This window comes from Rhopalosiphum maidis, chromosome 1 (genome assembly GCF_003676215.2).
Source record: "Rhopalosiphum maidis isolate BTI-1 chromosome 1, ASM367621v3, whole genome shotgun sequence".
Lineage (NCBI taxonomy): Eukaryota > Metazoa > Arthropoda > Insecta > Hemiptera > Aphididae > Rhopalosiphum > Rhopalosiphum maidis.
Window position 1 is genome coordinate 50,379,202 of NC_040877.1, and position 16,220 is coordinate 50,395,421.

Below are 16,220 nucleotides of genomic sequence, written 5' to 3' on the forward strand. Positions count from 1 at the left end.
ACGTTTAAAATTGAATGTTCCTTATTATTCCCCCTTTTTTTAATTTGTTTTTAATATAACAGTACAAACAAATGTTTATTATGTTTAAATGGTTATAAGTCTTATGTGATGTTTTTTCTTACTAAGTATTTTCTAATATTGATGAAATATTAAAAAATTTTGTTATTTTAAAATTTTTGTTTATTTTTATTAAGTTGTCTCACTTAATTGTTGCATATAAAAAAAAATATTTTATTAATAATATTTCACTTTCAATTGCTTTGTTATGAGTGTTATAAACTGTTAAAAAGAGGGGAAAGAACCGTGTAGTTGTATTGTGTGCTGCGCAAAAATATAAATCATGTTAATACTTAATCGTAACCGTACCAGTATACCGAATTTCATGGCATAAAAACACTATTTACAGTGACCGACAACCTACGCATTAAATTTGCTCGTCCTTAATAATATTTGATTTGCTTAAATATGTTTTAATTGCATCCATTATACAATAGCCTATAATGTTTTTAATTTAAAAAATATTACTATTTTGTTAAAAAGTCAATTTTCATTTCCAAGCATTCGGTGTTGTCGACGTCATCCTTGATTCCTCCGACAGTGCGGTGTAGTGGTGTATGTGTGGGAATGGTAGGCGGCACGCGGGGGTACCACTACCACTCCATGTAATCTCACTGCTCACAAAATGGCCGCTTATTGTTTGTCTCGTACCGTTTTCCACACACTCGTACACGTTCGTACCTAAACATATCGGTGTCTGTTTTATTTTTGTTTATCGGAATTGAATATAAATGTCTGCTTGATTACCGAATGTTGTCCATTTTCGCGTTAAAAATCCTGATAATCGTGCCTATACGCGAAACGCACACGATACTGGCCGTGCCACTTCACCTCCTCACCTTGACTGCCCAACTCTGGCCGTATTTAGGTGAAGCAAAGATTTTTTTCTCGTAATTTTTCCTTTTTCAAACGATCAGTTTTTACGGTTTTTATTCTTTTGCTACCCTTATATGGCTGGTCCTATCCGTTTTTACACTCTGGACTGGCCTTAAAATTTACAAGATTGGTTTAGCCACCTACAATGCATCAGGTAAGAAGCAGTCCTCTTCTATTTTCACTATCCCCTTTGATCTTTTTTAATAATATACTTAATGTCAAATTCTATCCTCCAACTTAATATTGTTAGTTATTCGCCTATTGAGTTCATCATTGTTCAAATCATTGGTCTCCATTGTCATGTAAAAAATGTAATACTTATGGTATTTTTACTACTGTCCAACTACCCTTTAATTAACTTTATTTTATGTAAAATAATTTTAGTGTCTGAAATAACTGTTGTATTGTTCTAATATGGTTTTGAGAGAGTGGCGTAAAGCGTCTAAACCTCATAACCATTTAAACATTTTTTCATTAAAATAACTTAATTCATTGTTGATATTAAGTAAAGCACCCTTCAATACTTAAATATACCATAAGGGTAGTTATAATGGTTGGACAGCTAAATTCTATTTAATTATGAATTGTACATGAGTTAACAAAGTCTAAGACGTATGAAACATAGAAATTTAAATCGGACCCATTTTCAAAATTTTAAGTTAAAGTTTGGATGTGCACATAGAAAATGGTCAACATTATAATATCTCATATAAATAATACTATATTTCTCAATGGGTGTACCCTATTTTAGTCTTGAAGTTGTCTTTTAAAGATGTTTAAGGCGGGCAAGTATTTATTTTTTTAATTAATTTTTTTTATTATTATTATGCTATATAAAAGTATATTTAATATATTCAGTTTTTATTTTGAGTAAATGTATATAGTATGATGAGTAATAGATTTGTTAATTATGTACTACAATTGTCCATGTATCTAATAATTTATATTTAATTACTTGGTATTTTGAATTTTATAATTCTTTTATTTTAGTTATGTACATTAATTACTCAGAGTAGTATTTTTATACACTTATCCCAAATTTTATGTTGGACTGCATACACTTAAAAACTAATAAATTAATACTAATATTATGAATTTTTTATTTTTATAATTTCTATTCATTACCTATATGACTATCTTTTTGATACATGTATTAGTGTATACTTGGTATAATTAAACATAATGATTAATGATTATACAACAATTTTCATATGTATGTGCATTATATTGGTATATTACTAAACAGGCTTAATAATTGGTTTTGGTATTTCACATAAAGAATATTTTTTAAATTTATATTTGCAAAAAACCAAGTTATTTTCTTTCGCAGAAGTAAATTAAGACCTTATATAATATATTTTTCATAATTTATTTTTTAAATAAATATTTTAGTTTTTAATGGCCAGTATATATTTAAACTGTTGCTAAGGTATTTGTTATTGAAAATTGTGGTCTGAATAAAACATTTTTTATTGTTTAGTATCTATGAAAACTGTGTTATTTGTTTTATAATCAATAAATATATAACAGTTGACAAATTTATTTTTCTAATGATTGATCTATTAGTTAGAATATGCTTTAACTTTTTTTTCAATAAGTGAAGCTAGTTGAGTTTGTTATTAAACAATCAAGTTTATTATAATAGTGCATATATCATGTATTTAAAATTTCCATAAAGGTGAGTGTTTAATTTTTTTAATATTTCTTCTAATGCCTTATTATTTTTTTATTTTTAAATTTAAATCTATTTAATTATGGTTTTATTTATGTATTATAACTAGCTGAATAACCTGGCTTCACCTGTGTACAGTTTTTTACTGTTAAAAATATATTGTAGGTAGAGGTTGCCTTTAGATCTTTGATTTTTATAATTATTAATTTGATTACCTATAAATAGTTGTTTCAGGATACTTCTATTTAAATGTTAGGTCTTAGGGTATCGTTTAACATTATTATTTAACTATGGTCTTAAAATTCACCAAAATTTAAATTAATAAACAATAAATCTCTTATAAATTGTATAGTATAGAAATCGAAACATATTGTATTAACATGATAATTTTCCTGTAATATTTTCATGATATAGTTTTCATTAATCTCTTAGAAAGTTGTCACCATTAGCAACCCTATGTAAACAAAAAAATACTTACATTTTAATGCCATATTGCATAAAGTTTATTTTAATGGTCAAAGACAATTTAATAGACCAAACATGGTTCATGGACAACTATACCATGTTAAGGCATTAGCTCAGTAATAATTCAATGTTTTGTGGTTGTTTACACAACACTATAAAATTATTAAATAATAATAATTGATTGAAACAAATTAAACAAATGAAAATAAAAACTATTGCAAACTTATCTTGATTAGGTTTGATTAAATGCTTGAATACTGTGGACAAGTTGAAATATGCATATAGAATTATGATAAAAAAAAAAACATGTATATGATAATAATCTACATTTTTAACTATTTATATGAACAATGATGAACAGTTGGTTGGTTTGATAACTTGGTAGCCGGCACCATGTTGCCATCTAAGTATAGTAAGGGATTTAAATTGCAGAATGTATCAGAAGAAGACTCATCAGACTCGGACCAGAATAATGAACTTAATTCAGGTTCATCATCATCATCAAGCTCTGGAAGGTAAGTGAATTAATTATATAAATTTATTAAACTATACATATATAGAGTACACCTACTCATGGGTACTGATAAAATATATTTTAAACAATTATGAGATTATGGTGCTAAATAATATTTTATGGCAATTTAAATTATGATTTTTGCATTTCCCTTATGATTCTTATATTGATAAACTGCTAACTAATTATTTAATAAATGATAAACATTTTTTTCTAATGTTATTCCAATAAACAAAACAATTATAATTTTATTATTACTTTTAGGTTTTTACATTTTTAATATCAAATTTTTAACTATTTATTGTTATAGGTAAGGTTAAAATGACAAAAATTTCTTTAAAAACGCATTGCAAATATGCTTTTACCTGTCAAATGTATTAAAAATTGTATTATTCATTCTAAAATACTATACATTTTTAATATTTTCGGCTGTAGAAATAATTAAGTATGAACACCGATAAATAAAGATTATAAAATACATAAATATTTATTCATATCATAATGGGCACATGCACTGTACTTTTTAAATCTTTTTATAAAAAGTATTCTTAAATATATAACTTATGGAATTTAAAAATGTTAATAATATAATATATTATGTAAAGAATTAAAAAAGAACAAACATGCAAAATAAAATTTATTATAACTGCTTTTATATTCAAATGGTTTGATTATGTCAGCAATGTAGTGTTAGACTAAAAGAAAGATTGTGTATTATCCCAACAATATTTGTCTTTCATTTCACTTTATAAGCTTAAACTTCCTCATTTACTATCTATTTAAAAATGTATGTTTATTCTTTAAGATACTCTGAAAAATATTCTGTTGTAGAGTATGAAATCAACAATGACAGTTCAAAAAATAATACTTTTTTTTTTTTCAAAGATGTTTTATAACAATTTCAAATAATGCAAAATTATGTTTATACATATTCTTTCTAATTTATGTTCTCTAATCAATAAATCGTTTTAATATTTGGGTACACACATTTTTTTACATTTGAATCCCTTTTCTAATTGTTTTCCAATTCAAGCATTGCATATAATTTATTCATTTTCCAGTGCTACTATGAGTATAATAGATGAAAATATTACTGTGTCCAGTCCTTATGTTAATGTTTGTTATAAGTTAACCCTGCTCCTGATGTATAATGCAATGCTTATCAATTATAATTGAATGCTCTTAACAATACATATCATTTACTTATAACACAATGTTTTACCTTCAATAGTATTAAATTTAGAGTCATCGAATTCTAACAAAGTATTAATCATGTATAAGTATATATATGTTAGAATCATGTGACCAGAATACAATTTAAAATTATTTTTATTTTTGCTATTTTGGTGTATTACACAGTTTAATTCAGTCTGTATTAATAATGTTGGATAAAAAATTATATTTAATTTTTCTGTTGAACAAACTACCATATAATTAGTAATTAGTAACGTCTACAAATTAATAAAAGACAGGATCGGAATTTCCACTATCTACTTTAATATACTATGTATTGAAATACATTTCCATCAGTTGTTAATATGTTTCAATAAAATAAATAAAGGTGTATTTAAATGCAATAAAGAAAATAACATTATAGTGTAGAATAAGTTCTGATTCCATTATTATATTCTGCACTGTTATTGTACTATACTATGTAAGAATCTATAACTTGGATGTGTTAAGAGGAAGTCATACTAATGCTTAACATATCAAAATGTACTTTCAGCATTTCAAATTTTGTGTGGTTAGCATTAATATTAGAGTAAGTTATCTTAATACCAAACTTAAAGGTCAAATCTGTGTTTTATTGTTGGTTTTAATTTTTTGGCGAGATGAGTATTTTTAAGAATCAAAATTTTATATACTCATACTGTATAACGTGCTCTTAATATGTTTAGTGTTTTACTAATTAGATGGGCAAAATTATATCTATATTTATATAAATCTTGGATGTTATTGACAGTATCCAGATTCTACCACAAAATTGAAAGCTATTGCATTCTCGAAGTATTTTAATATACTTTGTTTTGTATGTTGTCAATATTGTAAAATTGCTCTTTTTGACTATGATAAGTAAGTTATGTTCTGACAAAAAAAGGTGTAATGGGATTTTTGAAAAACCACTGCAGTGTCCTTTATAAACTATATAATCAAAAATCAACATAAGCTTGGTCTCAATAAAATGTTTTATTTTGTGTCTAAATTGTGGTAGGCACTTAAATTAACAGTCAAATAAAATTTAAGAACAGAAAAACATAAAGTATTTGTAAGGAAATTTAGCGTTACAATTTTTGATTACCATTTTTATATATTGTTAATTTTGTTTATCAACTGCTTAAACAATGCATAAATAGTGCAGAGTATGATAATTTAATATGAGTTACTGGGGTGCTAGCTTTTAGCTGCCAAAGTTTTGTTAATAGAAAAGTATTATTTATATATAATAATACATGATATTGTTGAAATGAAAAATATTCTTTATTTATTATATTGCGATGGAATGAGTAATTTATAATATCTGAAAATATAGATATGAAAAATATTGTAGAGTCCATATTATATGACAATTTAAGATTGAAATGTTGAGTATTTTTTTCGTATTGAGTAAGTCTAGATCATATGTTAAAATATAAAAAACATTTTTGTGATTCAGATAACAATTACAAAATAAAATTACAGCATATAGAACATACACATAGTATAATAGGGCATTTAAATTTAGTTTTTGATTAGTTATTACAATTCCCTTAAATCTTAAATTATCAATATTATTTGAAATTTCTTAAAAAAGACAAGATTTTTTATTTAAATTATTAGAAATAAATTAATTCATAGGCTATATTCATATGAACAAATAATCTAATATAACTTTCCACTTACAAAGTTACTTTTTGTGTTAATACAAGTGTATTAAGTTTTTTAGTCATACACAAAATATTTGTTACTAATGCGATTGGTATATATACCTATGATGGTTTGTTTTGTGGGGATGAAGTACCGCTTTACTTTTAATTTTAAAAAATTATAAAATATTTGTTTATTTTACACACATACTATTTTAACTTATTAATTTACTAATTTAAATATCATATGCTATAGTATAGTAGTGACTTCAATATTTTGTCATCTCATTTAAAAATATATTTTAAAACCATCATAGATGTACACTATAAAACATAAATAAATCACAGTTTAAGAGTAATGTTGATTAAATAGATTGAATCAATATAATAAATATAATATCACCTGGGTATGATTGAATTAAAGAAAACCCAGATTATAATAAAATATTTATATTTGTTATATAATGTACCTAACCTATGTTTCTGGTATTATATATTTATAGAAACTAAAAATTATTGCTTTAGCATATTGAATAATGATAATATTTTTTTAAAAATCATAAATTTACAGAAAATATATTTTATTAAAAAAAAATCATTACGTTATTTTAAAAAAATTAAACTGTACCTATATTTTTTTTTGCAATTTTTATTAGTCAATCTGAATTTAGTGTAAAAGCATCTCAAGAAGCTAACAGTACCGAACAATCAACTGATGAATATAGTCCTTCTGAGCGTCCCAAACGTGTGATTAATAAACCATCGTCAAAACTTAGCGAGAGCGACGAATCAAGTGATTACAGTTCTCAAGTCACTAAAAATACGTAAGATTTATGATCATAAAATTGTTTTGAACTATAAAATATTTATGTTTTTAAACTTAATGAACATTTAAAATTTCTAAGTAAAATGTTTTTACAATTAGAAAGTGGAAAAGTGATAGCTCAGATTATGATTCTGAAACTGATAAAGAAGAAATACCTCGTAGTAAATCATTAGCTACATTACGACGTCAAAAACAACCTATAAAACGTCCTACAACCAAACTAAATCCCCGTTTTAATAAAAGAAAAAATAATAGTTATAGTGCTAACAGCGATGACGAAGATGCTAGTAAATCTAGGTTGGTAATGATTATTTAGTTTTTATTTAGCTTTTAAATTAAAATATATTTTATTTTATTTTTAAAGAAATGCACGTCGAAGGCCACAGGCAGTTAGTTATAAAGAAGAAAGTGAAAAAAGCGATAGTGATGATTACTTGGAAAGAGAGGAGGTTGAAGAAAAAGAAGAACCACCTGATACTTCTGAAACAATTGAAAAAGTTTTAGCTCGAAGACAAGGCAAAATAGGTGTTGTAGGAGATATAACAACTATTTATGCAGTAGAGGAAAAAGGAGATCCTAATATTGAGTGTGATCCTAATGAAAAAGAGACTCAGTTTTTGATAAAATGGAAGGGTTGGTCACATATTCATAATACTTGGGAATCTATGAATTCACTTTCGGCTCAAAAAGTTAAAGGGCTTAAGAAAATTGATAATTTTGTGAAACGTGAAGACTCTGTCGGTGCATGGCGTAATCAAATGACACCTGAAGATTCTGAATATTATGAATGTCAACTTGAACTTCAACAAGATTTGTTAAAAAGCTACAATATTGTTGAAAGGATAATAGGTATTAATTTTATTACTATACAGTATGTTACAGATATAATGACTTATATGACATTAGAAAGCTATTAAAAATATTTATTGAATATTGATACATCATGAAACCTTTTTTTTGGGGAAATTTGAAATAATTGAAATTAAACAAATAGTAATATATATTTTGTTAACAAACACAATTTTAATTTAAGAGAGTAAGTTAGTATTTTCTGAGTATACTATGTAGTAAAGGTTTTATAGTTTTATTTTGTTTCGTAATATTTATTAAAAGAATTTTAAACTATAAAATTATGAACTTATAGGGGAATCTAAAAATCCAGCACAAAAAGAATACTATGTTAAATGGCAATCTTTGCCTTATAGTGATGCAACATGGGAAGTAGCTTCATTAATAGAACGTAAGTGGCCTCAAAAAATAAAAGAATTCAGAGATCGAGAGGGCTCAAAAAGAACACCATCTAAAGCATGTAGAGCTTTAAAATATCGTCCAAAATTTGTGCAACTCGCTGAAGAACCTGATTATTTTGGTGGTTATGATGAGGTTTGTATATTGATTAAAAATATGAAAGTAAAAATTTGTGTAAAATCATACAATTTATATATTAATTATTATTTAGAAACTAATACTTCGAGATTACCAATTACATGGTGTGAATTGGCTTATTCATTCTTGGTGCAAGGACAATTCTGTAATTCTTGCTGATGAAATGGGTCTCGGAAAAACTATACAAACCATATGTTTTCTTTATTATTTATTTCACAACTATCAAATGCATGGTCCATTCCTAGTTGTTGTTCCTTTATCAACTATGCCTTCATGGCAACGAGAGTTCAGTTTATGGGCTCCTGATATAAATATTGTTACATATATTGGAGATGTTGAATCTCGTAACATAGTAAGTAATTTATAAATTTATTTTCTATATTAGTATTGAGTTGCATAAAAAAATTGAAAAAAATAAAAAATAATAAAAAATATTATTACTAATCATTAGCCACTAAATCATGTTAATGAGACTATTAAATCATAATTAATTAATTCAATGTTAGTGTTAGGTGATAGTTGATGCAACCCCCTGGTGTAAGTGTGTTATATAAAAAATGTTAAAAAAATACATATCCAAATATTTAAGTTTTTACCCACACATTTGTGCTAATTTATCTATTTTACATACATGTGTATAATAACTTAAATTTTTTTTTACAGATACGTGAAACAGAATGGTGTTTTGAGAGTTCTAAAAGATTAAAATTTAATGCTATTCTCACTACATATGAAATTGTTCTTAAAGATAGTTTGCTTTTAAATAGTCTTAGTTGGGCTGTTTTAATGGTTGATGAAGCACATCGTTTAAAAAATGACGATTCTCTTTTGTACAAAGCTCTTCAAAGTTTTGACACTAATCAGAGGTTACTTATAACAGGAACTCCTTTGCAAAACAGTTTAAAAGAGCTGTGGGCATTGTTGCATTTCATTATGCCTGGAAAGTACGTAGTTATTATTTATTTTTTCGTATTTTATTTTTGTATATTTTATGCATTAATTTGTTAAATAGATTTGATAACTGGGAAGAGTTTGAGCATATGCACGACAATGCAGCTAGCAAAGGTTATACAAAACTTCATAGACAACTTGAGCCATATATTTTACGCCGTGTTAAAAAAGATGTAGAAAAGTCATTACCAGCCAAAGTAATAATATAAAAATGTTTTATATAAATAATAATTATTGACTATTCATTTTAAATTATTATGCATTTTAATATTAAGTAAAAGATTCTTAGTATTAAATTTATTGTTTTTTGCTTAATAGGTTGAACAAATATTAAGGGTAGAAATGACTCCTGTACAAAGAAAATATTACAAATGGATTTTAACTAAAAATTATAATGCTTTAAGAAAAGGATCTAAGGGATCATCAACAACTTTCTTAAATATCATGATAGAATTAAAAAAGTGTTGCAATCATGCTCTCTTGACTAAACCCCAAGAGAATGAAAACACCGCTGATGACAATCTTCAGGTAATTAAATTTACTTTATTAAAAATTGGATATAAAGTTCAAATATTTGCATTTTTTTTTTAGAGTTTATTACGAGGATCTGGAAAACTTATGCTACTTGATAAGTTATTAGTACGTCTTAAAGAAACTGGTCACAGAGTACTGATTTTCTCTCAGATGGTTCGTATGTTAGATATTCTTGCTGAATATCTAAGTTATCGACATTTACCATTTCAAAGACTTGATGGTAGCATTAAAGGTGATATAAGAAGACAGGCATTAGAACATTTTAATGCTGAGGGATCTCAAGATTTTTGTTTTTTATTATCAACTCGAGCTGGTGGACTCGGTATTAATTTAGCTACAGCAGATACAGTTATTATTTTTGATTCTGATTGGAATCCTCAAAATGATTTACAAGCCCAAGCACGTGCTCACAGGATTGGGCAGAAGAATCAAGTTAATATTTATCGACTGGTTACAAAAGGATCAGTCGAAGAAGATATTGTTGAAAGAGCAAAGCAAAAAATGGTTTTGGATCATTTAGTAATTCAAAGAATGGATACTACTGGTCGTACTGTTTTAGACAAAAAAGCTAAAAATGCATCTATTCCTTTTAATAAAGATGAGCTTACAGCAATATTAAAATTTGGTGCAGAAGAACTATTTAAAGATGATGCTGGTGCTGACGAAGAACCTTTAGTAAGATATAAATACAAATTTAAAATATACTATAAATATGTTGATAGAATTAAATAGAATATGAATTAAATATTTCTCTATCTATTTTTTTAGTGTGATATTGATGAAATTTTGAGAAGAGCTGAAACACGAGATGAAGCACCGACAACTGTTGGTGATGAACTTTTATCTGCCTTTAAAGTAGCTAGTTTTACTTTTGACGAAGAAAAAGATATTGCTGAAAAGTCACCTACTACTCAAAATGAACAAGAAAATAAAGAATGGGTATAAAAACAAACATAAATAATAATTGAATAATCTTAAATTTATTTTATTATTTTAGGAAGAAATTATACCTGAATCATTAAGAAAAAAAGTTGAGGACGAAGAAAAGGCAAAGGAAATGGAAGATCTTTATTTACCTCCCAGAAGTAGAAAAACATTACAGAAAGTAAATCAAGGAGAAGGGAAAAGTGAAAAATCCAAAAAAGATGAATCTGATGATTCTAGCTATGATGGTAGTGATGAAGATATACCTAGAAAACGTGGAAGACCACGTGTTGGAACCAAAGAAGTAGTCAAAGGTTTTACCGATGCAGAAGTATGTAAAATATTGTACTATATTATTTATTATGTTTTTTTTTCAAAAATTATTTGTTTTTTATTTTACTTTTTTCAGATTCGAAAATTGATTAAAAGTTGTAAACGTTTTCCTAACCCTATGAAACGTATTGATGCTGTAGCTGGTGATGCAGATCTTCAAGAGAAACCTAAATCAGAATTAAAAAAAATAGTCCAAATGTTATATGATCGTTGTAATGAAGCATGTAATAGTGAGCATACAGAAAAAGAATCTGATGCTACTAATGATGATGGTGTTAAAAAAAGAAATAGAGGACCTTCAATAAAACTTGGTGGTGTGGCAGTAAATGCTAAAAGTGTGCTAGCTTGTAGTGAAGAATTGGATATTTTGGATGATATAATACCATCAGACGAAGAAGAAAGATCAAAGTTCACTTTGGATTTGAAACGCGTTAAATCAGCTAATTTTGATTTTGATTGGGATATAACTGATGATTCGAAACTGTTAACAGGAATCTATCTTTATGGTTTAGGTTCATGGGAAGCAATTAAAATTGACACTGCATTAGGCCTCAGTGACAAAATATTATCTAATGAAGATAAAAAACCGCAGGCTAAACATTTATTAGCTCGTTCTGAGTATCTACTGAAGATGTTGAAAAAGACTCAAGTAGTAGTTAAAGGTGAACCAAAACCTAAAAAGGCACGTAAGGTAAAAGAAGGAAAATCAAGAGAAATAATCGATGACGATAGTACTGATAATGAAAATGGAAACAAGAAAAAAAATGATAGTGCTACTAATCATGATGAAAAATTGAAATCAAAAAAAGATCTAATCAATGTAAAATCTGGAATGACGGGTTCACCAAAAAAAGAAAGAAAACGTAAAATAGCTACTAAAACAGGTCCAATGCATTTCACTGCTAATAGTGAACCTAAGGCTGTAAATGTGGATGATATTGTTGAGTTGCCAAAAGAAAAATTTTTAGAAGTGAGTTTGTTTTTGATTTATTTATATTATTTTTAAGCAAATTAATATATTAATTTTACATTGATGTTTTTTTCTGTTTACCTTAACCTTTTGTGGCAGTAAAAATGCTTTACTTTTTAATTAATTAAAAAAAAAAAAATAACAAATAGGCACCAGTGTTAAAAGTAAAATATATCTAGTATTTTTTAAAATTAAAATTAAGAAATTATGGTGATTTTTTTACAATACATACTAGAATTTAAAATATAATATATAAGTTTTGTAAATATAAATAATATTTTATCAGTATACAAAAAAAAAAAAAAATTATAATCAATATTTAGTGAATTAAACATGATGTACCTATTTTTTTTAACAGTGTAAAGAAAAAATGAGGCCAGTGAAGAAAGTATTAAAAGCTTTAGATGATCCTGAAGAGAAAAAAAATGAATTACGTTATGTAAATCATATGCAAGAATGCTTAATAGAAATAGGTTCACACATTGGTAAATGCTTAGAAGAGTATAAGGACCCAGATAAAATAAGAGAATGGAGAAGGTTTAGTATATTTATTTTATCAATTACTAATAGTTTAGATTAATACTAAATTTTAATCATTACATTTTAACAGCAATTTGTGGTTTTTTGTATCAAAGTTTACTGAATTTGATTCTAAAAAACTGTTAAAAATTTATCGACGAGGCTTACATACAACTGAAAAACTTGAAAAAGATAATAAAGTAAAAGATAGAAATAAAAATAAAGATAAAGTAAGAGATAAATCTAAAGAAGATAAAAAACTCCAAAAAAATGTAAGTTTTTAATTTAGATTAGTTGATTATTAATATTTTTTTTTATGAAATTAAAAATTATTGTTAAACACAAAAATTTAAATTTAATAGATGGAACCTGAAGATTCATTAACATCATTAAAACGAAAATCACGTGATAGTGATGAATTAGAAAAAATAAGCAAAAAACAAAAAACTACAAATAGTAATCCAGGCGTTTTGTTAACCACTCCAAATTCTATCCCAACTACGCCTCCAAGTTCTAGTAATTCCTCCAATGCTACAAGGTCATATGATCAAAGCAGTAATCGATATGATACAAATTACAATCATCATAGAAATAGGAGTACACCCTATTCTCGAAGTGATAATCGAAGTGATACTCGAAATGATAATAGAAGGTTACTGATTTTCATAAATTAACAATACATTTTTGTTATATTTTTTTTTTATATGTTATGTATTTTACTGTTAAGGTTTTCATCAAGTCGAGACTCAATCACCCGGCGTGAACGATATGATAATAGTTATCGTAGTCGTCCTGCATTCAGGGAAAGAGAAAGGGAGATCGATTCTGATATGCGAATGTATGACAAAATTAGGTTTGTATAGCCTATAATATGTTTAGATATAATTAGGGCTTGGAAATTAATGCACTTAAAAAGTACTAAATATGCATGCACTTATGCGCTTGAAAAAGTAGAAATATGCACTTATATTTTATTTTTTACACAAAATTATTATTTGCAAAAATAATTATATTATTATATTATATTATTTATAAAATATTATAAACGGAAAAAGCAAAACAATAAAAATAATTCTGATTTTTAATTTTTAATTATAATTAAAAAAAAAAATACAAGAATATCTAATAATATCTCTCAATATTAATGTATTTATTTTTTTATTTACAAATTTTTATACTAAATCTTCTTAAATAATAAAATATGCTTTAAAAAATTGTAAAATTTAGAAATATGCTCTAAAATCTAAAAATTACTAAATATGCAAAAATATGCACTACAAACTTTTGATATGTTTTTCGTAGTGTCTTAGAATGAATTTCTAGCTCACTTAGCAATAAATCTAACTGTTCAAAAAAACATGCAAATGCAATAATTTCCGAGCCCTAGATAATATAATATTATCCATGACAATAGTGTGATATTATAAGTTATCATCAATTACAATTTTTGTTTTCTGCAGATATCAACAGCAAGCCTATGCTGCATATGGACAAGCTGCTGCAGCTAGTTTCTATGCTCCTGAATTGTATAGCCGTTCAAGTTCTGCGTCATATATGAGTTTACCTCAATATAGTGTTTCTGCTGATTGGCATCCTCCTGTATCAGAATATAGGAGAGACTATGAACGTAGACCTCGAAATAATTCCTAGCCATGTTTTGTTTTTTATATAAGTATTTAAATAATTGAAACTTTACTTATTACATTGAATTTAAAAAGATACATATATGTAATGGTTATTGTTAAAATGTTTTTTGACCATTAAATTAATTTTATAATTTGTATTGTACCAAAAAATGTTATTAATTCTTATTAGGACTCGATTACTGAACACTGATTGTAAATACTTTATTTTTATACATAACATTATATAAATATTTTTAGTACAATTGATGTAATATCATGTAAATAGATTTGACCGTTTCTTGAATGTTCATTTTTAATATGTATATTTTCTTAGGATTTCTCTTCTATGCTGTATTTTTGTACACATAAAAAATGTAAAATATTGTTGTTTATTTTAGTAAGTGGTTATTGTCGTCTCCATGTAAAAAAAATTATAATTTTTATATTTACATTTCCCTCCTATTTCTTTATTATTATATTTTTTTTGTTTTTGTGTGTAGAACTTGATGATAATATTCAAATAATTATGTGATATTAAACAAAATATTCATGTTGATATATAATACATGGTTATTTTAATTTGAATTTTCAAAAATTAAATCATTTTTAATAAAATGTAAAATATTAAATAAAAGTTGAGACAATAATAATTGTACGCGGAATATACAATACCTATTATATATTTAATGGAAGATCATTCAATTATTACTACAATTTTAACTAAGAAAAAAAAACTGAAAAGCCTACATAGCCAAATTTCCCTTATAATATAAAATGTCCTAAAAACATTCACACAAATAGATGGCAACAAGTTGCGTTGTGATTTGTGGTTGCATTTGTCTCTATTTTAATCAGTGTATTCGAGATTCAGAAGTACATTCAAAACATAATATTATTCAAAAAATAGTTTCTCTATTTTTTGATTTTTTAATTATCTTAGTTTCAATAATGTTAATTTAACTTGAGAGATTTACATTTTATTTATATTATGTCATATATTTTTTTTCTATTAAATAGATATCGCATTGTATAATAATTAATATATAATTAAAATAAATATAAATTATATATCGACGTTTCCTTGAAAAATGTTTGAAAAATAAAAATTATATTTTGATTTAAATCTTGTTTCACTTCAATAATTTTCAACATCTAAGTAGTAAATAAGTAATAACAGTAAATAGTGTTAGATAAAATACCTGGCAAAATTATAAATAATATATAATTAATAATAATTTTCAGTACGAGTTCTACTATAACCATTGCAAGTGCATATGTATTTAGTGTTTACTGCTGTTTGTATCGTTAATGTCTTGGTGATCGTAATAATTACTATAGTTAATTTCATTACTATGGCATTACACATCATAATATGTAACCTCGTGTACCATCATAGGCGCAATTTGAGTTTTAAATTTGGGGGGCTATTATAATTTGTATGTATTTATTGCGTGTATACTCCCTGAGATATATAAAGGTGGAAGGGGATATATACAAACCATTTTTTTGGGGGGGGGGGGCTATGTTTGATTTTGAGTGGACTTAGTCCTCTCAAGCCCCCCTTCAAATAGCGCTTATATGTTCCGGACTCATCTATTATATTGTCGCCTGCAACGAAATCCAAATGGTATTTGTCATTCCAGTTCTCAACATGAGTGAAAAAAGAATCAAATCTTTCTATTCGCTTCTTCGTATTGCTGCCATAATGCCATGTCAAAGTCAGTC

General features: G+C 26.0%; 1 protein-coding gene across 3 annotated transcripts; it reads left to right on the forward strand.

Annotated features, from left to right (window-relative positions):
- The first annotated feature begins 188 nt into the window (after window positions 1-188).
- Window positions 189-14,938, forward strand: LOC113550050 (chromodomain-helicase-DNA-binding protein 1). 3 transcript variants are annotated; one of them, XM_026951661.2, is made up of 19 exons: window positions 196-1,087; window positions 3,503-3,585; window positions 7,084-7,251; window positions 7,353-7,550; window positions 7,618-8,102; window positions 8,398-8,636; window positions 8,713-8,991; window positions 9,303-9,583; window positions 9,652-9,787; window positions 9,909-10,118; window positions 10,182-10,799; window positions 10,893-11,063; window positions 11,122-11,379; window positions 11,458-12,351; window positions 12,710-12,888; window positions 12,962-13,142; window positions 13,233-13,522; window positions 13,598-13,723; window positions 14,331-14,520. In XM_026951661.2, the coding sequence occupies exons 1-19, from the start codon at window positions 1,079-1,081 to the stop codon at window positions 14,518-14,520; spliced, it is 4,995 nt and encodes a 1,664-aa protein (XP_026807462.1). In that variant the 5' UTR covers window positions 196-1,078. The 3 variants fall into 3 exon arrangements, with proteins under 3 accessions (XP_026807461.1, XP_026807460.1, XP_026807462.1); XM_026951660.2 differs by having other exon boundaries at window positions 189-1,087; window positions 11,122-12,351; window positions 13,598-13,708; window positions 14,331-14,938; XM_026951659.2 differs by having other exon boundaries at window positions 195-1,087; window positions 11,122-12,351; window positions 14,331-14,935.
- The last annotated feature ends 1,282 nt before the right edge of the window (window positions 14,939-16,220 follow it).

Bases quoted from the DNA above. Each gene is read 5' to 3' on its own strand.
- LOC113550050 (XM_026951659.2), top strand. The intron at 7,551-7,617 runs GTTGGTAATGAT...TTATTTTTAAAG, and splicing joins GAAGATGCTAGTAAATCTAG to AAATGCACGTCGAAGGCCAC. The intron at 13,724-14,330 runs GTTTGTATAGCC...TGTTTTCTGCAG, and splicing joins CGAATGTATGACAAAATTAG to ATATCAACAGCAAGCCTATG.